Source organism: Thamnophis sirtalis, unplaced genomic scaffold (genome assembly GCF_051295495.1).
Source record: "Thamnophis sirtalis isolate CommonGarterSnake01/CBP01778 unplaced genomic scaffold, rThaSir2_p1.2 scaffold_2, whole genome shotgun sequence".
Lineage (NCBI taxonomy): Eukaryota > Metazoa > Chordata > Lepidosauria > Squamata > Natricidae > Thamnophis > Thamnophis sirtalis.
Window position 1 is genome coordinate 173,496,413 of NW_028261382.1, and position 18,375 is coordinate 173,514,787.

The 18,375-nt window shown below is 42.7% G+C and overlaps 1 protein-coding gene across 1 annotated transcript in view; it reads left to right on the forward strand.

Moving 5' to 3' along the window:
• LYRM4 (LYR motif containing 4) overlaps positions 1-18,375 on the forward strand; it is a 34,057-nt gene extending 15,682 nt beyond the window's left edge. Inside the window, exon 3 of the mRNA XM_087707512.1 lies at positions 18,050-18,375. Coding sequence (XP_087563638.1) covers positions 18,050-18,112 — 63 coding nt within the window. The 3' untranslated portion in view covers positions 18,113-18,375. The remainder of the gene's footprint in view (positions 1-18,049) is intronic.

Sequence of the window (18,375 nt, forward strand, 5' to 3'; positions counted from 1 at the left end):
TTTATTTTCCCTCTTTGATCCACAAGTACAACAAGGAATGATGTGATATATGTGCCTACTCTTTCTTCTTTTCCGTTGAGGACAGAAAATGCCTTAGGTTCTGTTGTAGTAATTATTCGATTGTAAGATTTCGGGGAGGGGGGATCATGATAGGCTATACAACATGAGACATAGTATTAATCTTATTTTTAGCACTAACTCTTAAATTATTAAATTAAAGTATTAAGTATATGGGGGTGCAGTTAACTAACAATCTGAAATGATCTCTCCACAAATCAACCAATGCCTGCATTTTTTGCATCGGATGCGGAGAGCACATCTTTCTCTTTCTGTCCTGGCCACATTTTACAGAGGCACAATTGGAAGCATCTTAACAAACTGCATCACTATTTGGTTTGGTGGCAGCAGTGCCTCAGATAGAAAGTCCCTACAGAGAGGTAAGGAGAGCTAAGGAGATTACAGGAAGCTCGCCTCCCATTATTCAGGATACTGCTTATAAGCGCTATGTGGTTAGAGCTCAAAGCATTGTTAAGACCCCATACACCCGCTTCACAGTCTGTTTCTGTTGCTCCCTTCTGGGAGAAGGTTTCGAAGTATTTCTAGCAGGACTACCAGATTCTGTAACAGCTTCGTTCCCTATATCATCCATCTGGTAAACTTGCAAGATATGTTTTCCTCGCCATGTACATGTGCTGTATACATCAAACTAGACTGTGTTGTTTCTCTGTGTCATATAATATATGTGGGTATATGCATAATTTTGTATCTATTTATTTATTTTGTCACTGTCAGAGTTCTAAATAGCATCCAAAATTAAATCAGAGCCCAAGGCAAAGTATTGCTCAAATTTATTAAGAGAGCCATGTTGGCACATCTGGGAAAACCCGAATCTGAAAGCTTCCTGGTTTTCCCCACCCAATTGAAAGTTCAGGATCTTGCCCCCACACCCCACAAGTCCATCCCATGGTCCAGTCTTCCACTGCCATGCTGGCAGTTCCACCCATCCAGTTCCAGTCAGGTGCAGAGGCGCAGAGACAAAAGATGACCTTGGCTTTCTAGAAAGGAATTTTGTTATGGCTACATAGCATCTAACTCCGTACAACCCTCCCTCCCATTTTCTCACGATAGAAAAGGCACAGTAGAATAATAGAAAGTGTGGCAGGTCAAAGATCCGAAAGAAAAGATGGCTGCAGGCCTGACAGTAACATTTATGTAGTGTGTATTGGAGGTGGAGACCCTTTGAGAGCTGTGTACAATGAAATTTCATTTTAATGTGTGCCAGTTAAGATACATTCAAACAGACAATAAAGTTAACATTATTCTAAACAATCCCCTATCCTCATCCTATTCCTCGCTTCTTCAAATACTGCTTTTTCCCTCTGTACTTTAGATCTCTTGGACTTCCACTTTGAGTGCAAGAATTTAAACAAATCAAAGAAAATATGCCTGCTTTCAAGACAATTTCACCAATGGAAGCTTGGATTACAGGGTCCCAAAAAAGAATTTTGCTGATCTTGTGCTGCTGTAATTATTGCACGGGTATAAATAAAAATATGATTTTTCACGGTAGTATATGTTAGGTAAGCTCCCCGTTGGGAGGGCGAGTTTAGGAGAGATGTCCTGAAGCAGATTCCCCCAGCCCCTCTGCACTCCTGCAGGGAGATAAATGTCTATGGAGATTCTCAGTCATCCATTCATGGTTGTCCCAAAGGTGCTTTTTCAAGAGGCAACTAGACTTCTTTGTTTTTTCTTTGAAGATGCTTCGCTTCTCATCCAAAAAGCATCTTCAGCTCTGCATAGCCAAAGGTCTAAGGAGATTCTCGGTCATCCAGATCATGGTTGTCTCCAGAAGCCGCTAGACTTCCTTATTTTTCTTTGAAGACATTTCACTTCTCATCCAAGAAGCTTCTTCAGCTTAGAAACTTCTCATCCAAGAAGCTTCTTCAGCTCTGCATAGCCAAAGGTCTAAGGAGATTCTCGGTCATCCAGATCGTGGTTGTCTCCAGAAGCCGCTAGACTTTCTTATTTTTCTTTGAAGACATTTCACTTCTCATCCAAGAAGTTTCTTCAGCTTAGAAACTTCTCATCCAAGAAGCTTCTTCAGCTCTGCATAGCCAAAGGTCTAAGGAGATTCTCGGTCATCCAGATCATGGTTGTCTCCAGAAGCCGCTAGACTTTCTTATTTTTCTCTGAAGACATTTCACTTCTCATCCAAGAAGTTTCTTCAGCTTAGAAACTTCTCATCCAAGAAGCTTCTTCAGCTCTGCATAGCCAAAGGTCTAAGGAGATTCTCGGTCATCCAGATCATGGTTGTCTCCAGAAGCCGCTAGACTTTCTTATTTTTCTCTGAAGACATTTCACTTCTCATCCAAGAAGTTTCTTCAGCTTAGAAACTTCTCATCCAAGAAGCTTCTTCAGCTCTGCATAGCCAAAGGTCTAAGGAGATTCTCGGTCATCCAGATCATGGTTGTCTCCAGAAGCCGCTAGACTTTCTTATTTTTCTCTGAAGACATTTCACTTCTCATCCAAGAAGTTTCTTCAGCTTAGAAACTTCTCATCCAAGAAGCTTCTTCAGCTCTGCATAGCCAAAGGTCTAAGGAGATTCTCGGTCATCCAGATCATGGTTGTCTCCAGAAGCCGCTAGACTTCCTTATTTTTCTTTGAAAACATTTCACTTCTCATCCAAGAAGTTTCTTCAGCTTAGAAACTTCTCATCCAAGAAGCTTCTTCAGCTCTTACCAGCTTTTACCCTGGGGGCAAAAAAGGGGCAGCGAAGGGTATGAGAACAGTCCCATTACATATTCAGAGACCCTCTACCTTTGTTTTTTTTCTTACCGTAACCTTTGGTTTGATTTAACAGAAAAGATTGTTATTTAAACATCGATTTATATTCGGCCTTCCGGGTTGTTTTCATAACTCCAAATCATTCATTCATTCATCCATTTCTATAGTCTCGAATACAATATATTGCTATACTGGCAACATTTAAATAGCAATAGCAGTAGACTTATATACCGCTTCATAGGGCTTTCAGCCCTCTCTAAGCGGTTTACAGAGTCAGCATATTGCCCCCAACAATCTGGGTCCTCATTTTACCCACCTCGGAAGGATGGAAGGCTGAGTCAACCCTGAGCCGGTGAGATTTGAACCGCTGACCTGCTGATCTAGCAGTAGCCTGCAGTGCTGCATTTAACCACTGCGCCACCTTGGCTCTTAAAGAGAGCCTGAAAAAGGAACAAACTACAGTCTCCACCAATAGTAATAAAAGGAACATTATTCTCTATATACGGTTGAAAATGGACCTGAATTATCGGTCTGAAACAAAATATATCACTAGGATTGTAAGACTAAAACCGTTAGAAAACCCAATTAGAAAACCACTAATTCAGTGTTTCTCAACCATGGCAACTTGAAGATGTCTGGACTTCAACTCCCAGAATTCCCCAGCCAGCGAATGCATTCGCTGGCTGGGGAATTCTGGGAGTTGAAGTCCGGACATCTTCAAGTTGCCAAGGTTGAGAAACACTGCACTAATTGGATTCTAGTCTTTCAAGATTAGTTCTAACTATTTTTTACAGCACAAATATGACATAATATACATACAGATTCGTAGGCTGTGTATTCATTTGTGCATGTGTTTCATAATGGATATTATATAAATGTAATGTTAAAGGCATTTCTGTGTTCCTTTTATAAAGAAATTTTGGAATTGCTATGAAAGTGAAATACTGCCATCTCTTGGCTGATGTACTTCTTTTCTTTAAGCTGTATAAAGTTTAGGTTTAGGTTAGGTTTAGGTTTATTAGATTTATATGCCGCCCTTCTCCCAAGGACTCAAGAGCGGTGTACAATATTAAAAGAAACACATAATACAAAAGTTTTTTAAAAAATTAAATAGAATATCCCAAACGAACTCAATTAGAATTGACAATAACATTTTTTTAAAAAAAATTAAAATTAAAATTAACGATGATCAATAATTTGTTTTGTTTTGTTCAGGCCAGGCTGGCTTGCTGGAAAAGCCAACTTTTTAGGGGCGCGTCGGAAGGACCGGAGGTCGGGGATTATACGAAGCTCCGGGGGCAGCTCATTCCAGAGGGAAGGCGCTCCCACAGAGAAGGCTCTCCCCCTGGGGGTCGCTAGCCGACACTGTCTGGCCGACGGCACCCTGAGGAGGCCAACTCTGTGGGATGGCACTGGACGGTGGGCGGCTACTGGTGGCAGTAGGTGATCTCGCAGGTACCCTGGGCCTAAGCCATGGAGCGCTTTAAAGGTCATAATTAGTACCTTGAATCGCACCCGGAAGACAACTGGCAACCAGTGCAGGCCGCCTAAAAGGAGTGTAACATGGGCGCACCTAGGTGCCCCCATGATAACCCGCGTAGCCGCATTCTGGACCAGTTGAAGCCTCCGGGTGATCTTCAAGGGCAGCCCCGTGTAGAGAGCGTTACAGTAGTCCAGGCGAGAAAGGACGAAAGTTAAAATAAGTTCACATGGATGAACATATATTATTGAATTGTTTAACCACATTTTTAAAATATGATCCATGTAGGTTGTAAACTCAATGCTTGGAGGTGTTTCGCAGTACCCAAGAAAGGTATTCATTAACAATTGGTATATTAGCTACAAGTCACAAAATCATGCAGAGATTTCAGTCAGTTTATTGCTGGATAGCAGTGGAATAGGTAAATGTTTGATTCTTTTCTGCATGCATAGAAGAAAGGATATTGAGAGCGAGCCACAAATTAAATAGTTCTTCTCTAAGTGGTTGTGGTATAGTTATTTGCAATTGATGCTTATAGAAATAACGCTTTCTTTACTTTTATGTCCTAAATTACTTATCATCTTGTATGGATAGATTCAGACAAATATCGGTAGAAAAATGTCCTCATTTTTAATATGCTTGAAACATTATTGAAACAAACATCTGCTGTAATAAACTCATGTGTATTAATTGATAAGAGCCGAGGTGGTGCAGTGGTTAAATGCAGCACTGCAGGCTACTTCAGCTGACTGCAGTTCTGCAGTTCGGCTGTTCAAATCTCACCGGCTCAGGGTTGACTCAGCCTTCCATCCTTCCGAGGTGGGTAAAATGAGGACCCATATTGTTGTTGGGGGCAAAATGCTGAGTCTGTAAACCGCTTAGAAAGGGCTGAAAGCCCTATGAAGCGGTATATAAGTCTAACTGCTATTGCTATTATTGATTCTGCGTGTTTGCAGTTGGTCTTAGGTTAAAAACAGATGATAATTCATAATTAACAACATGCTAAATAATCTAGCAATGTCTTGTGGACTTCTCAGGGACTAGGAAAAAGGAGGGCAGTTGCCATTTCAGAATACGACCGTTGGCTTACCTGAATGGCCGTTCTCTAGGCGGTGCGGGAGTGTCCAAGCATGGGTTAACTTCAGCTTGCTGCCCAAGGACTGAGTTCAAAGTTTGTGTAGCCACGCCTCCTGCTCCCTTTAGAGGCTCAGATTAAAAAACGAGGGTATGAGACCTAGAAGGATGCTGTAAGGAGTAAGGTCTATGCCATGGAGGTGATAGTTCACGCACCCGCAGGTGACCCCAGGGCGAGGTTGGACACTCCCGCAGCGCCTAGAGAACGACCATTCAGTTAACCCAACAGTCATTCTCCTAGGCGCTGCTTGGAGTGTCCAAGCATGGGACATACCCAAGCTATGTAGTCCCAGAGTGGGAAGAAGGAAAGTCCTGGTTAGTAGGGACCGTGAGGACCCGCTGCAAAACTCTCCTTCCAAATGAAGCCGCTGCAGAGGCAAAGAAGTCCAGTGTGTAATTCCGGATGAACGGTGATGGCGAGGACCAGGTAGCCGCCCTGCAGATCTCTTCAATAGGCGCTTGAGTGGCCCAAGCGGACGTAGTTGCGGCGCTCCTCGTGGAGTGTGCTGTTATACGAGGAGGAACAGGCCTGGATTGTTGCTCATAAGCCAGCTTAATGCAAGCACGCAACCAACGACCAATGGTGGAAGCTGATACCTTCCTGCCCATGGAGGTGGACTGGAATGATACGAAGAATGATTCGGATTTGTGAAAAGAAGGTATCCTCTTTTTGTATACCCGCACAGTGCGGCGCACACCCAATTTGTGCCAGACACGCACAAGAGAGAGAAATGTTTGCACCACTTCAAAACATCCAAAATGGCTGCCGCTTGACTCAGAACGGCACTGGGCGCTGTCTGGAGTTCGGCAAGGCTTTAAAAAAACCTCCGGAGCTCTTGATAAGTCCTCCGACAACAATGTGGGGCCTTCCTAACTATCTACCTAGCCCAGGCTTGACAGCAGCCGCTAAACGAGCCCCCCTGCGCCCCCTGCAGTGACGCCTGAGCAGGCTCGTTCCGAGCAGCCTGCTCTGCGCGAAGGAGATGAAAGGAAACATGCCTTTGAATAACTAGTCTATCTATTCTATACAAAAATAAGAAAAAAGGCTACACTAATCACACTGCTTGGAGAGTCCAAGGACTGGAGCTCCCCAACTGCGTCCTTATAGGGCGACTGAGTTTTTTTAAACTGGGCCTCTAAAGGGATCAGGAGGCGTGGCTACACAAACTTTGAACTCAGTCCTTGGGCAGCAAGCTGAAGTTTAACCCATGCTTGGACACTCCAAGCAGCGCTTAGGAGAACTTGTTCATTCTTCCTTTGTTAGAAAATTAGGTAGCCACATACCCAATGCAACAATTAGCAAGAGAATCCAGGAATCCCTGGCTTAAACATAGAGATGAAGAATTGGCAGATGGGAAGCCTACCTTCGTAAGTGGAAGTTTTATCGCTTTTGTTTTGCAGTTCTGTGTGACTTCCGAAAACTTGTTTCTGGAGACCGGGAGAAACTTGGGGTCCTAGTTTGAGGCGACAGATTGATGGGGAGGTTTCAGAAATTACCGCATACGGACAAAGGAACAACTTAGATCCCAAGCCTTGAAGTGAGCTTCTGTTTTGCATCCTAGAGATTTCAATTCTAGAGAATTTTTTTATTTCTCTGGAGGGTGAGAAGAAAGGGGTTGCAGGCGACACATGACCTTTTGAATGTCAGCAAGATAAAAAGTTAATGGTCACAGAAGGTCCAGACACTTATATTTACTCACGCTATATGCAGTCTGGAAAAACAGCGGAAATTGTTTTGGTTTTTTTAAATAAAAACAAGCCAGCTCTTTAAAATATAGATAGTAAACGATTTCTTAGCTAAAATGATTTGGGACAAGCAAGCCACACGTACTTCTCACCTATCCCAGTGTGTGATTACAAGGATGTGAAATTAAAAGTTTGGATTATATCAGTAAATTACTGATAACAAAAAAGCAAATCGCTGGCAACCAAAAGCATGTAAGACAAAGAACATTTATAGAAAATTCTTTCTACATGCATGTCCTATCACGTGCATGTAATTATATTCCCCTGAATTGATGGGGACTGGCTGGCTGGCTGACTTCCATATGGCCATGTACATTCTGAAGCTTAAGAATATCTTAAAAGCAGCGGTCTTGACGTGAGTGACATCAAGTTGGCCATGCCCACCTAGTCACATGGCCACCTAGCCACGCCCACCTTGCCGGTGGCCCATGAGAAAATTTTAGTGGTTCGCAGAAAAATTATTTGCATTTTTTTATATTGCACTAAATCAGAGATCCTCAAACTATAGCCTCTGGGATGGATACGTGCAATGAACGTTTGTGTTGCTGCAGAGAGTCTCCCCTTTGGGGGTCTTTTTGTGTGGGTCAGAGGGGGGCAGAAATGCCGACTTGGGAACCGCTTTGGTCTCCTGGTATGGGGCTTTGGGCGAAGGCTGGAGGGAAGTGCTGCTGGTGGCGAAGAGCCGGAGGGCCTCGTTCCAGTGGAACTACATCAGGGCCTGGAATTGGCTGACCATCTCAGCCCACTGAGCCTCCAGGTGCTGGTACCTGGTCTTGCAATCCCATAGGTCTTCCCTCTGCTTGGAAATCCTATCCTGGTAGTCCTCAGTGAGGTGCTTCTACTGAACCTCCTTCTCGGTTAGATCCAATGGGCTGTTTTCTCAACTCTTCCTCAAGGTGGCTGCTTAGCGCCAACAATTGCTTCCTGTTGGGGCCCTAAAGAGCCCGGGCGGGGGGAGGCTTGGAGTGGCTTGGAGGGGAAGGGCAAGTAGAGGCTGGCGTGGCACTTCTTTTTTTCACATAGAAAGTTTTTATTTTCCATTTTCATAGCATACAATCACATGAATACTATCGTGACCTGTCAAAACCGCGGAGGACAAAATCGCGCTCGACGAAAGCGCACATGTGATGTCATCACAGCGCGACGAAAAAAATTAAAAATTGAAATAAAATTAAAATTAAAGCAAGCCGATTCACATAAAGCTAAGGGTTAGGTTTAGGGTTAGGTTAGGGTTAGGTTTAGAGCTAGGGTTACGTTTAGCGTTAGGTTAAGGGTTAGCGTTAGGTTTAGCGTTACGTTAACGGTTAGGTTTAGGGTTAGATTTAGGGTTAGGTTTGGGGGGGGTTAGGGTAAGGTTTTCGCTTTATTTTTACATTTTTCGATCACAGCGTGATGTTTTCGTCGCGCTGTGATGACGTCAAATGCGCGCTTTCGTCGAGCGTGATTTTGTCCTCCGCAGTTTTGTGGTGGAACCGAATACTATTACATAGTCAATATCATGTTGTATTATTAAGTAATTACATGAATTCATCTTACCATCAACTACCAAAGGAAAAAAAGAAAAACCTGGAACAGGCGCTTGCGCAACCCCCCCTCTCCAGCCGGGCAAAGCTCCATACACTGACCTAGGGGGTATCCCGAATGTGCAAAGCCGCGGGAGCTGGAGGGCGGGCAGAGCGCCACGTGCCTTGGCGCCTTAGGGATACCCCCTAGGTCAGGGAATGGCGCTCTGCCCAGCTGGAGAGGGGGTGTTCCGGGCAGTTGCTCGTGAGCGTGGTCACGTCATGGCTGCTTCGCCCCTGAGGCTGTGCCCGGAGCACAGTTCACAAGGGAGCAGCTGCCTGGCAACCCCAAAACAATAAGCCCTCCCCCTATAATAAGCCCAGGGCCATATTTCGGGGGGCAAAAGAAAATAAGACCCTGTCTTATTTTCGGGGAAACACGGTGTTAAAAACTAGTCATTGTTACGATGCCTATTACAGCAACTCACGGAGAAAGATGGGAAATGTGCTTTCTTCATCAACTTTGCCCATCTATGGCAAAGTTGCAATGGACAACTAAAAGCTTTGTGGTGTCGTCTGCCAAGATATTTGCATGTGATTGGTATTTTTAGGTTTTTAGAAATGGGTATGTTGGAGTTTCTCTATAATTACTTATTTTCTTAAATGGTCATTAGACAGGCAAGCTTGATCATGCCTTACACTAAATCATTAAAAATCATGGCATTTCAGAAACCACGAGGTCTGGCAAACAATTTTTTTGAGCCAAGGTGGTGCAGTGGTTAAATGCAGCACTGCAGGCTACTTCAGCTGACTGCAGTTCAGCAGTTCAGCGGTTCAAATCTCACCGGCTCAGGGTTGACTCAGCCTTCCATCCTTCCGAGGTGGGTAAAATGAGGACCCGGACTGTTGGGGGCAATATGCTGACTCTGTAAACCGCTTAAAGAGGGCTGAAAGCCCTATGAAGCGGTATATAAGTCTAACTGCTATTGCTATTGCTAATTTGATGCCCAAAGGAAAACAATTTTGTCACCCTCCAGATGCACCAAAAATATACACTTCGTAGTTAGCATGCCCTTTACAGAGAAACATTTCTCCGGTCCTTTTGTAATGGCAATCACAATGGCAAATAAATTAGTAGAATGACCATTTTTGTATGCCGTAAATGTACAATTTCTTCTTTCTCGTGGTGCGATTAGGAGTGGCTGTTTTAACCAACAGGGCTATATGGTGGCAGTTTACTTTAAAGCATCTGTCTTATCAGTTGTACTTGATGAGGTTATTTGAGTTGCCCAGGGCAAGCAGCCAGCTCCTTGAATCCCAGCTAAACCCTGATCTATGATTGGCAACTGTGATGGGTACCAAACAGTGAATGAACAAGTAAAGAACCTCATGTCCATGTGCCCTGGCTCTCAAGGTCAATGTTCCACACATTTTGTCTTCCCATAAGCAAATACAAATCTATGTATGCGTCTCCCCCTCCCTCCCCCCCTCTCTCACTCACACACACACACACACACACACACACACACACACACTAGAAAAGGCATTTTAAAACTAAACACGGAGTTGTATATCTGAGAGCCAACATCTTTCAAGTATATGATAAAGTGACTTAGCCAAAAATACTACCCCAATGTTGGGATATGTTTCAGTGCGTGGCACGACAAAACCGCGCTCCACTAAAGCGCGCCCGATTAAACCGCGTCGCTGACGTCAGCAGCAGCGCAACAACAGTGACCGCGGAGAAAAAAGGGCGCTTTAAAAAGTGTTTGAAAGTAAGCCGATTCAAGTTAAGGTAAGGGTTAGGTTAAGGGTTAGGGTTAGGTTAAGGGTTAGAGTTAGGTTAAGGGTTAGGTTTAGGGTTAGCATTAGGTTAAGGGTTAGGTTTAGGATTAGGATTAGGTTAAGGGTTAGGTTTAGGGTTAGGTTTAGGGGGGTTAGGTTTAGGGGGGTTAGGTTTAGGGGTTAATTTTAGCTTTAGCATTCACAGTGTGCTTTTTTCATCGCGCTGTGATGACGTCAGCTACGCGGTTTCGTCGAGCGCGCTTTAGTCGAACGCGGTTTTGTGGTGGAACCATTTCAGTGTACTTAATCACGGCAACAACAGCCACTGGCTTTTTATGCCACAACCAGCAAAAACAAAGTGTAAAAGAACAGCATCCAGTGGAAGAGAGGCAAAAAGCATACAGATATATAGCATCACCACCCAACATCCTAAGAACTGTGGTTTATAGTTTCCTTGGCTGAAATGCCAGCTTTAAAAAAAAAAAATCTTTATTGGTTATACATTTTTTAATAAGACATACAAATACAGCTTTAAACATACAACCCCCAGCCCCTCGGTGACATTCACAGCCCAACATTTTTTTTCCTTCCTCATTGTTTAGTCTCTAACCGGCATCTTCTCGTTACAAAATTCAGGGATCTATCACAATACCCATGTTCACTTTAAATTATATTTATTATTCAGCTTTGAACTTCTTAGCAAACTTCTAGCAACTTCATAGCAACTTCTACAGTTTATTATTTATTGTCACGAATAGCAGGTTTTTTTGTTTCTCTTATTTCTGCTCAGGTGACTCCATCTGATACGACCTTTCATGGCCTTAATATCAGGAGAGTACCTCTTTCTACACAAACAGTGGAAGGCTTTAGTTAAGTAAATATTTATCTGTCACGTAGTTCCACAGAAGGGACAAAAAGTTTCCCCTGTCCATGTCCTCCTAAAAGGAGTTTTGCCACTATCCATTTATATGTTACCAACTAACAAACAGGTCTTGCTTCCCAAAATATTTTTAAAGCTCTGTTTGATGCAATAATGTCATGGGGGGTGGCAGGGCCCCATTATAAAGTTATTTTAATTCTAGAAATTTCCAAAACAAGGTATTGCACTCCATTAGTATAAATACCCAGATGAGCATTTAGTCAGTTACAGTCCAGTAACCAGTTCTTAGTATCTTTCAACAATCACACACACATTAGATTTCCCTTCAACAAGAATCCACCTGATACTAATTTTCTACCATATCATATTTGGTGTACAGGTAGTCCTTCTTTAGCAACTATAATTGGGACAGACAAAGTCACTAATTGAAATCATGACTACACTTACCATCTTACTTCAGCTTACTTTCTTCACTTTACGGACCTGCGAAAGTCATAAATGTGAGAATTAGTCATAAAGTTACTTTTCCTCACCATCAAAGCTGTAAAAGTTGCTAAATGAGGACTAGCTGTATTATATTTTGGTATGATCATGCACAATTTATTGTTTACAGTAGTGGTAATTGGTTCCACCACAAATCCGCGAAGCCCTTATCCGCGGAGACATAAGCGCGAAGACTAGTTCGCGCCGTTCGAAGCGCTAAGGAAAAACGCGACCCTACCATGATGACATAATCACAGAGGGCAAATCCGCGCATTTCCAAGCACTCAGTACCCTAACCCTAAACCTAACCCTAAACCTAACCCTAAAACAAACCCTAAAACAAACCCCTAAACCTAATCCTAATCCTTACCTTAATTGAAATCGGCTTTCTGCTGCGGCGCCGTTTTAAAGCGCCCTTCTGTTGCCGCGCTGTTGTCGCGGCGGTGATGACATCGCAGCTTTAGCGACGCGCTTATGTCTCCGCGGATAAGGGCTTCGCGGTTTTGTCGTGCCACGGTGGTAATCAACCTGGTCCTTACCACCCACTAGTGGGCGTTCCAGCTTTCATGGTGGGCGGTAGGGGTTTGCTGTAACTCTGCTTTATAAATTTTATAAAGTTACTTCCCTACTTCATAAATTACCATTACTGTGGAACCGGTGGGCGGTTAGAAAATTTTACTAACAGAGATACACAAGTGGGCGGTAGGTATAAAAGGTTGACTACCCCTGGTTTGCAGTACAAATTATGTTCAGAAAATATGTTAAGGTTATCCACAATTCTGCAAGCCTGCAGCTCATTAGCTGAAAAAGAGAAAGTTCATTTTGTGAACAACAAAACAGGCATGATTATTAGGATGACAGTGGAATTATGGGAATAGATTTTGGAGTTGAAAACATCAAGTTTGGTTGATTGTAAGCAGTGGTGGGTTTCAAAAATTGTTCGAACCTACCCTGTGGGTGTGGCCTCCTTTGTGGGAGTGGCTTGCCGCCCATGTGACCGGATGGGAGTGGCTTGCCACCCATGTGACCAGATATGAAGATGCCGACGACACTTGTCAGAACCACCTTCAATTAACATGTATTTCAGTTAATGGAGATAGGGGAAAAAAGTATATTCTAAAAAATCTTACAATACAAACAGGTTCATAAGGAAAAGGGCAAAAAACAAATAGACCTTTTGTGATGACCGGTGAAAAGACCCCCCACCTCTATTATGGAGCAAACATTAACTTCATACTTGGCAGTTGAAATAACACGAGATAGTATACTTCAAGAAAACCTTTATTACTGTATTTTTCGGAGTATAAGATGCGCCTTTTTCCCTCAAAAAAGAGTGAAAATCTGGGTGCTCTTGGGAACAGGGAGGGCAAAAATGAGCAAAAAATGGGCAATTTTTGCTCCCCCCCCCAAGCCCCCAGGATCACTCTACAAGCTTCCCAAAGATCTGCATGCCTTTTTTTTTTTCAAAGACCAGGCCATTTTTGCAAAAAATGGGCTTTTTTTGCTCATTTCCCCCTCCCCCTCAACTCCCAGGAGCACTCTACAAGTGTCCCAAAACTCTTCATGCCCCCTCCCCCATTTTTTATTTTTTTTATTTTTGCAAAAAACGAGGCGTGCAGAGAGTTTGGGAGGCATGCAGAGTACAGAAACTTTTTTTTAAAATTTACCTTTTCAAAATCGTGGTGCGTCTTATACTTATAGTCCAAAAAATATGGTGTTTGTTGGTTTATAACAGCTTTGGGAACTCCTCAACAACTTCCAACATCCTTCACCATTGACCATGGTAATTGCAACACTTGAGATTTGAAGTTCAATAACTTCTCAAATATTATACATTCCTTTGATTTATTATCTCATTTGAGGCTTTGTCAGTCATCATTATTCACACAATTTTTATTATTTATTTGCTGGTATAGCATGATAATGTGAAAGGTATAATTTTGTACTATGTTGTCAACTTTTTGTGTGTGTCACCTCACTGGTTGACACAATTCTTGCACAATTGCAATTCTGGCTTTGTGATCGGAAATTCTGAGCTAGATTACTAGGTATTACACAAGTGTGCATAAGTTGCAGATGGACTTCATAGAGCACGGGTGTCAAATTCGCCGCGTCATGTTGCTGTGACATGCCTTTTCTTGATGTTTTCCCCCTTCGCGGAGCTGGGGTGGGCGTGGCCTGCATATGACGCATCCGGACTGCGGGCCTCCAGTTTGACACCCATCACAGAGTATCGAGCTTTGGCCAGTTAAATGTACGAATTGTAGAAAAGCAAATGCATTATGCCCTCATCTTGTAAGGGATACCTCTTGCACCTGTGATCCAGCCTTGAATTAAATCAGTTGGGTTTTAACTGCAGATATCAAATGAGAAATTTTACACGGATGAACCCGTCTATTTATTTTGTATTTAGCGGGAAGGCCTGTGTTTATTTATGCGACCAATTATTCCACTGAGTGTGTTGAGAGAGAAATTATGCGTTTGAACTGGGAAATATATATTTATTTTAGAAGTGAAATAAATAATAAAAGCCTAAGAATCAAGATGTTATTCTAACAACAGATGAAAAACTTCTCTTCAGAACAAGAGGGAGGGGGGGTGTTGATTCCCTTCAGGGAGATTCTTCCTTGATTAAATAGAAATGATCAGCTGGAACTACCCTCCTTGGACATTTGATCTATTAGCTTTTTCCCCTGCCAAAAATACGGGGGAAGGAATGTTGTGTTCTAGGTCATGCATATATTGGACAGTTAAGTATTCTTGTTTTTGGCAAGCACTACAAACACCAAGTGTAAACAGAGGCGCACAAAACAGCTCACTGAAACCTCGCCACTATCCTTTTAAACTATTACAGGCGTATCAGTGCCCATATATATTATGTAGCTGTTCTTAACTGCAATTACTCACGATGTCTCTTTCTGCAAATATTACTTAAGGCTAGGGATTCTGCCATGTCCCCGTGGGACGCTCTCTTTAATTTATGAAGGTTTTATTTTCACGCCTACATTCTTTACTTATAAAGCCCTTGATGGTATTGGACCTGGGTACTTGCGAGACCGCCTACTGCCAATTACCTCCACTAGACCAATTAGATCCCACAGACTAGGCCTCCTCCAAATTCCATCCGCCGGCCAGTGTTGACTGGCGACTACCCGGAGGAGAGCCTTCTCTGTGGCTGCTCCGACCCTCTGGAACGAACTCCCCATGGAGATTCGAACCCTCACCACCCTCCAGGCCTTCCGCATAGCCCTTAAAACCTGGCTGTTCCGACAGGCCTGGGGCTAAAGATTCGCTGCCCCTATTTCGAATGGTATGATTGTTGTGCTTTTTAACTATGTATAGTTTTGTGTTCTTGTTAAACTGTTTGTATCCCTCCCTTCCCTTTTTGAGTTGTGAGCCGCCCTGAGTCCCCTTAGGGAAAAGGGCGGCATACAAATGAAATTAAACTCTTAAACTCTTTACGTTCTAGCATTTGATATATTTTTATCCTGATAAAAATATGACATGCAGTCGTTTAAGCTGTTTGTATGTGCTTATACAGTATATGTACAGTACTGGGCAAAAGTTTTAGGCAGGCGTGAAAAAATGCTGTAAGCAAAGAATGCTTTCAGACATATAAATAAATGATTGTTTATTTTTCCCGATTGTCAAAATGCAAAGTGAGCGGACAAAAGAAAAATCTAAATCAATATTTGGTGTGACCACCCTTTTGCCTTCGAAACAGCAGCAATTCTTCTAGGTACACCTGCATACAGTTTTTGAAGGAACTCAACTGGTAGGTTGTTCCAAACATCTTGGAGAACTAACCACAGATCTTCTGTGGATGTAGGCTTTCTCACACCCTTCTGTCTCTTCATGTAATCCCAGACGCACTCGATGATGTTGAGGTCAGGGCTCTTTGGGGGCCATGCCATCATTTCCAGTACTTCTTGTTCTTCTTTACGCTAAAGATAGTCCTTAATGACTTTGGCTGTCTGCTTGAGGTCATTGTCCTGCTGCTGAATAAATTTGGGGCCAATCATACCCCTCCCTGATGGCATTGCATGATGGATAAGTATCTGCCTGTATTTCTCAGCATTGAGAACACCATTAATCCCGACAAAATCTCCAACTCCATTTGCAGAAATGCAGCCCCAAACGTTCAAGGAACCTTCACCATGCTTCACTCTTGCCTGCAGACACTCATTATTGTACCGTCTCCAGCCCTTCGGCGATCAAACTGCCTTCTGCTACAGCCAAATATTTCAAATTTTGACTCATCGGTCCAGAGAACCTGCTGCCGTTTTTCTGCACCCCAGTTCCTATGTTTTCATGCATACTTTAGTCGCTCGGCCTTATTCCCACGTCGGAGGTATGTCTTTTTGGCTGCAACTCTTCCATGAACACTACTTCTGGCCAGACTTCTCCAGATGAGTATACCTGGGTCCCACTGGTTTCTGCCAGTTCTGAGCTGATGGCACTGCTGGACATCTTCCGATTTCGAAGGACAATAAGCTTGATGTGTCTTTCATCGGCTGCAAAAAGTTTCCTTGGTCGACCACTGCATCTACGATCCTCAACACTGCCCGTTTCTTTGTGCTTCCTCAAAAGAGCTTGAACAGCACATCTTGAAACCCCCGTCTGCTTTGAAATCTTTGTCTGGGAGAGGCCTTGTAGATGCAGTATAACTTGTGTCTTGTTGCTGTGCTCAATCTTGCCATGACATGAAACTGTCTTTCACAACCTCACCTTGGCAGCAGAGTTTGGCTGCTCCTCACCCAGTTTTAAGCCTCCTACACAGCTGTTTCTGTTTCAGTTCATGACTGGGTTTCAACCTACGTGTGACATTGACGATCATTAGCACCTGTTTGGTATAATTGGTTGATCATACACCGGACTATAATCCTGCAAAATCCCTGAATTTGTGGGAGTGTACCTATGAGAATTGATGCTGGTTTGAAGGCAAAAGTGGGGTCACACCAAATATTGATTTGATTTAGATTTTTCTTTTTTCGCTCACTTTGCATTTTGACAATCAACAAAAATAAACAATCCTTATTTATATTTCTGAAAGCATTCTTTGTTTACAGCATTTTTTCACGCCTGCCTAAAACCTTTGCACAGTACTATATATGTACTGTATAAGTAGAAACAGGAAACAACAGCTGTAATGACTTACTCTGGTAGAAGCCTCAGTAAGTTTAAACATAATTAAGACTGACAACTTCGAATTAAAAAGGGCAAACAATTTGACGTAGGGATGTTATATGGATATATTAGAGAGTCAGTTTTGTGTAAGGATAAGGCTTCACGCTACAAACTGGGAGACTCTCAGCCATAAGAAAGAAGCAATGACCGTGGCACGACAAAACCGCGTTCGACTAAGCCGCGCCCGATTAAACCGCGTCGCTGATGTCATCAACAGGGCGACAACAGCGAGCACGGAGAAAGAAGGGCGCTTTAAATAGCGCTTTGAAAGCAAGCCGATTCAACTTAAGGTAAGGGTTAGGTTTAGGGTTAGGTTAAGGGTTAGGTTTAGGGTTAGGTTAAGGGTTAGGTTTAGGGTTAGGTTACGGGTTAGGTTTAGGGGGGTTAGGTTTAGGTGTTAATTTTAGGTTTAGCGTTTACAGCGTGTTTCTGTCTCCGTGCTGTTGTCGCCCTGTTGATGACATCAGCTACGCGGTTTCATCGAGCATGGTTTAGTCAAATGCGGTTTTGTGGTGGAACCAGCAATGACAAACCACTTCTGAAAAACGTTGCCAAGAAAATTGCAGCATTCTCCAATCACGCATTATTGAACAAAAGAAAAAAAAATCATATTTTACTTCTATAGCTATTAGATAACAATGGTACGTCTGGTTTGGGGAGCTGTCAACCTCCTGCTGCTACAAAATAATTGAATCTGTTTTAGATTTCTTCTTCACAATAAGGTGACTTTTATTTAAACTTCCCTGCCATTAAAATAGATAAAAGTTGTGTTTGAGAACCAGAAGGCATGTGACCCCCACCTACAAACCAAACCCAATTTTCACTTTTCAAGCCTCAACTCTCCCAATGTTAATGTGATTAGGTTTTTATATTGGACAGGAAAAAAGGAAGCGTCCACCAATGTAGTTCATGAATCATCTCTGTCCATGTCTCCTCCCTCAAATGGCAATGCTATGTTTCTATCATAATTTCTTATAAGAACATAATTTCAAATGAGCTACTCTATGAAAATCTGTGTTATTGAAATCCATATATCAGGTCATTAATTACACTCTTTTTCCCCCCCAGGTCACTATTGGTCAATTGTATACAGCAGAGAAGCTTGTTATTGAGTGCCCACGAAAAGCATAATTGTGGTGTAAGTAAAGGACAACTACTGACAATTCTCAACATTCTACAACAGGCAGAGATTTACATTTAAACGCACATTGCCATCTGTATATATGTCTAAGCTATCTTATTCCTCTGGTTTGAAAGCATAAGAATAATTGTACAAAGTATCGTTGCATTAGAATTTTATAATTTACGTGCCAATAAAATGGATTGGTTTCATTGTATGTGAATGTCGTTGTTTGCTCATCCGTTTTCCTGACAATAAAATATTTGCTCACTTC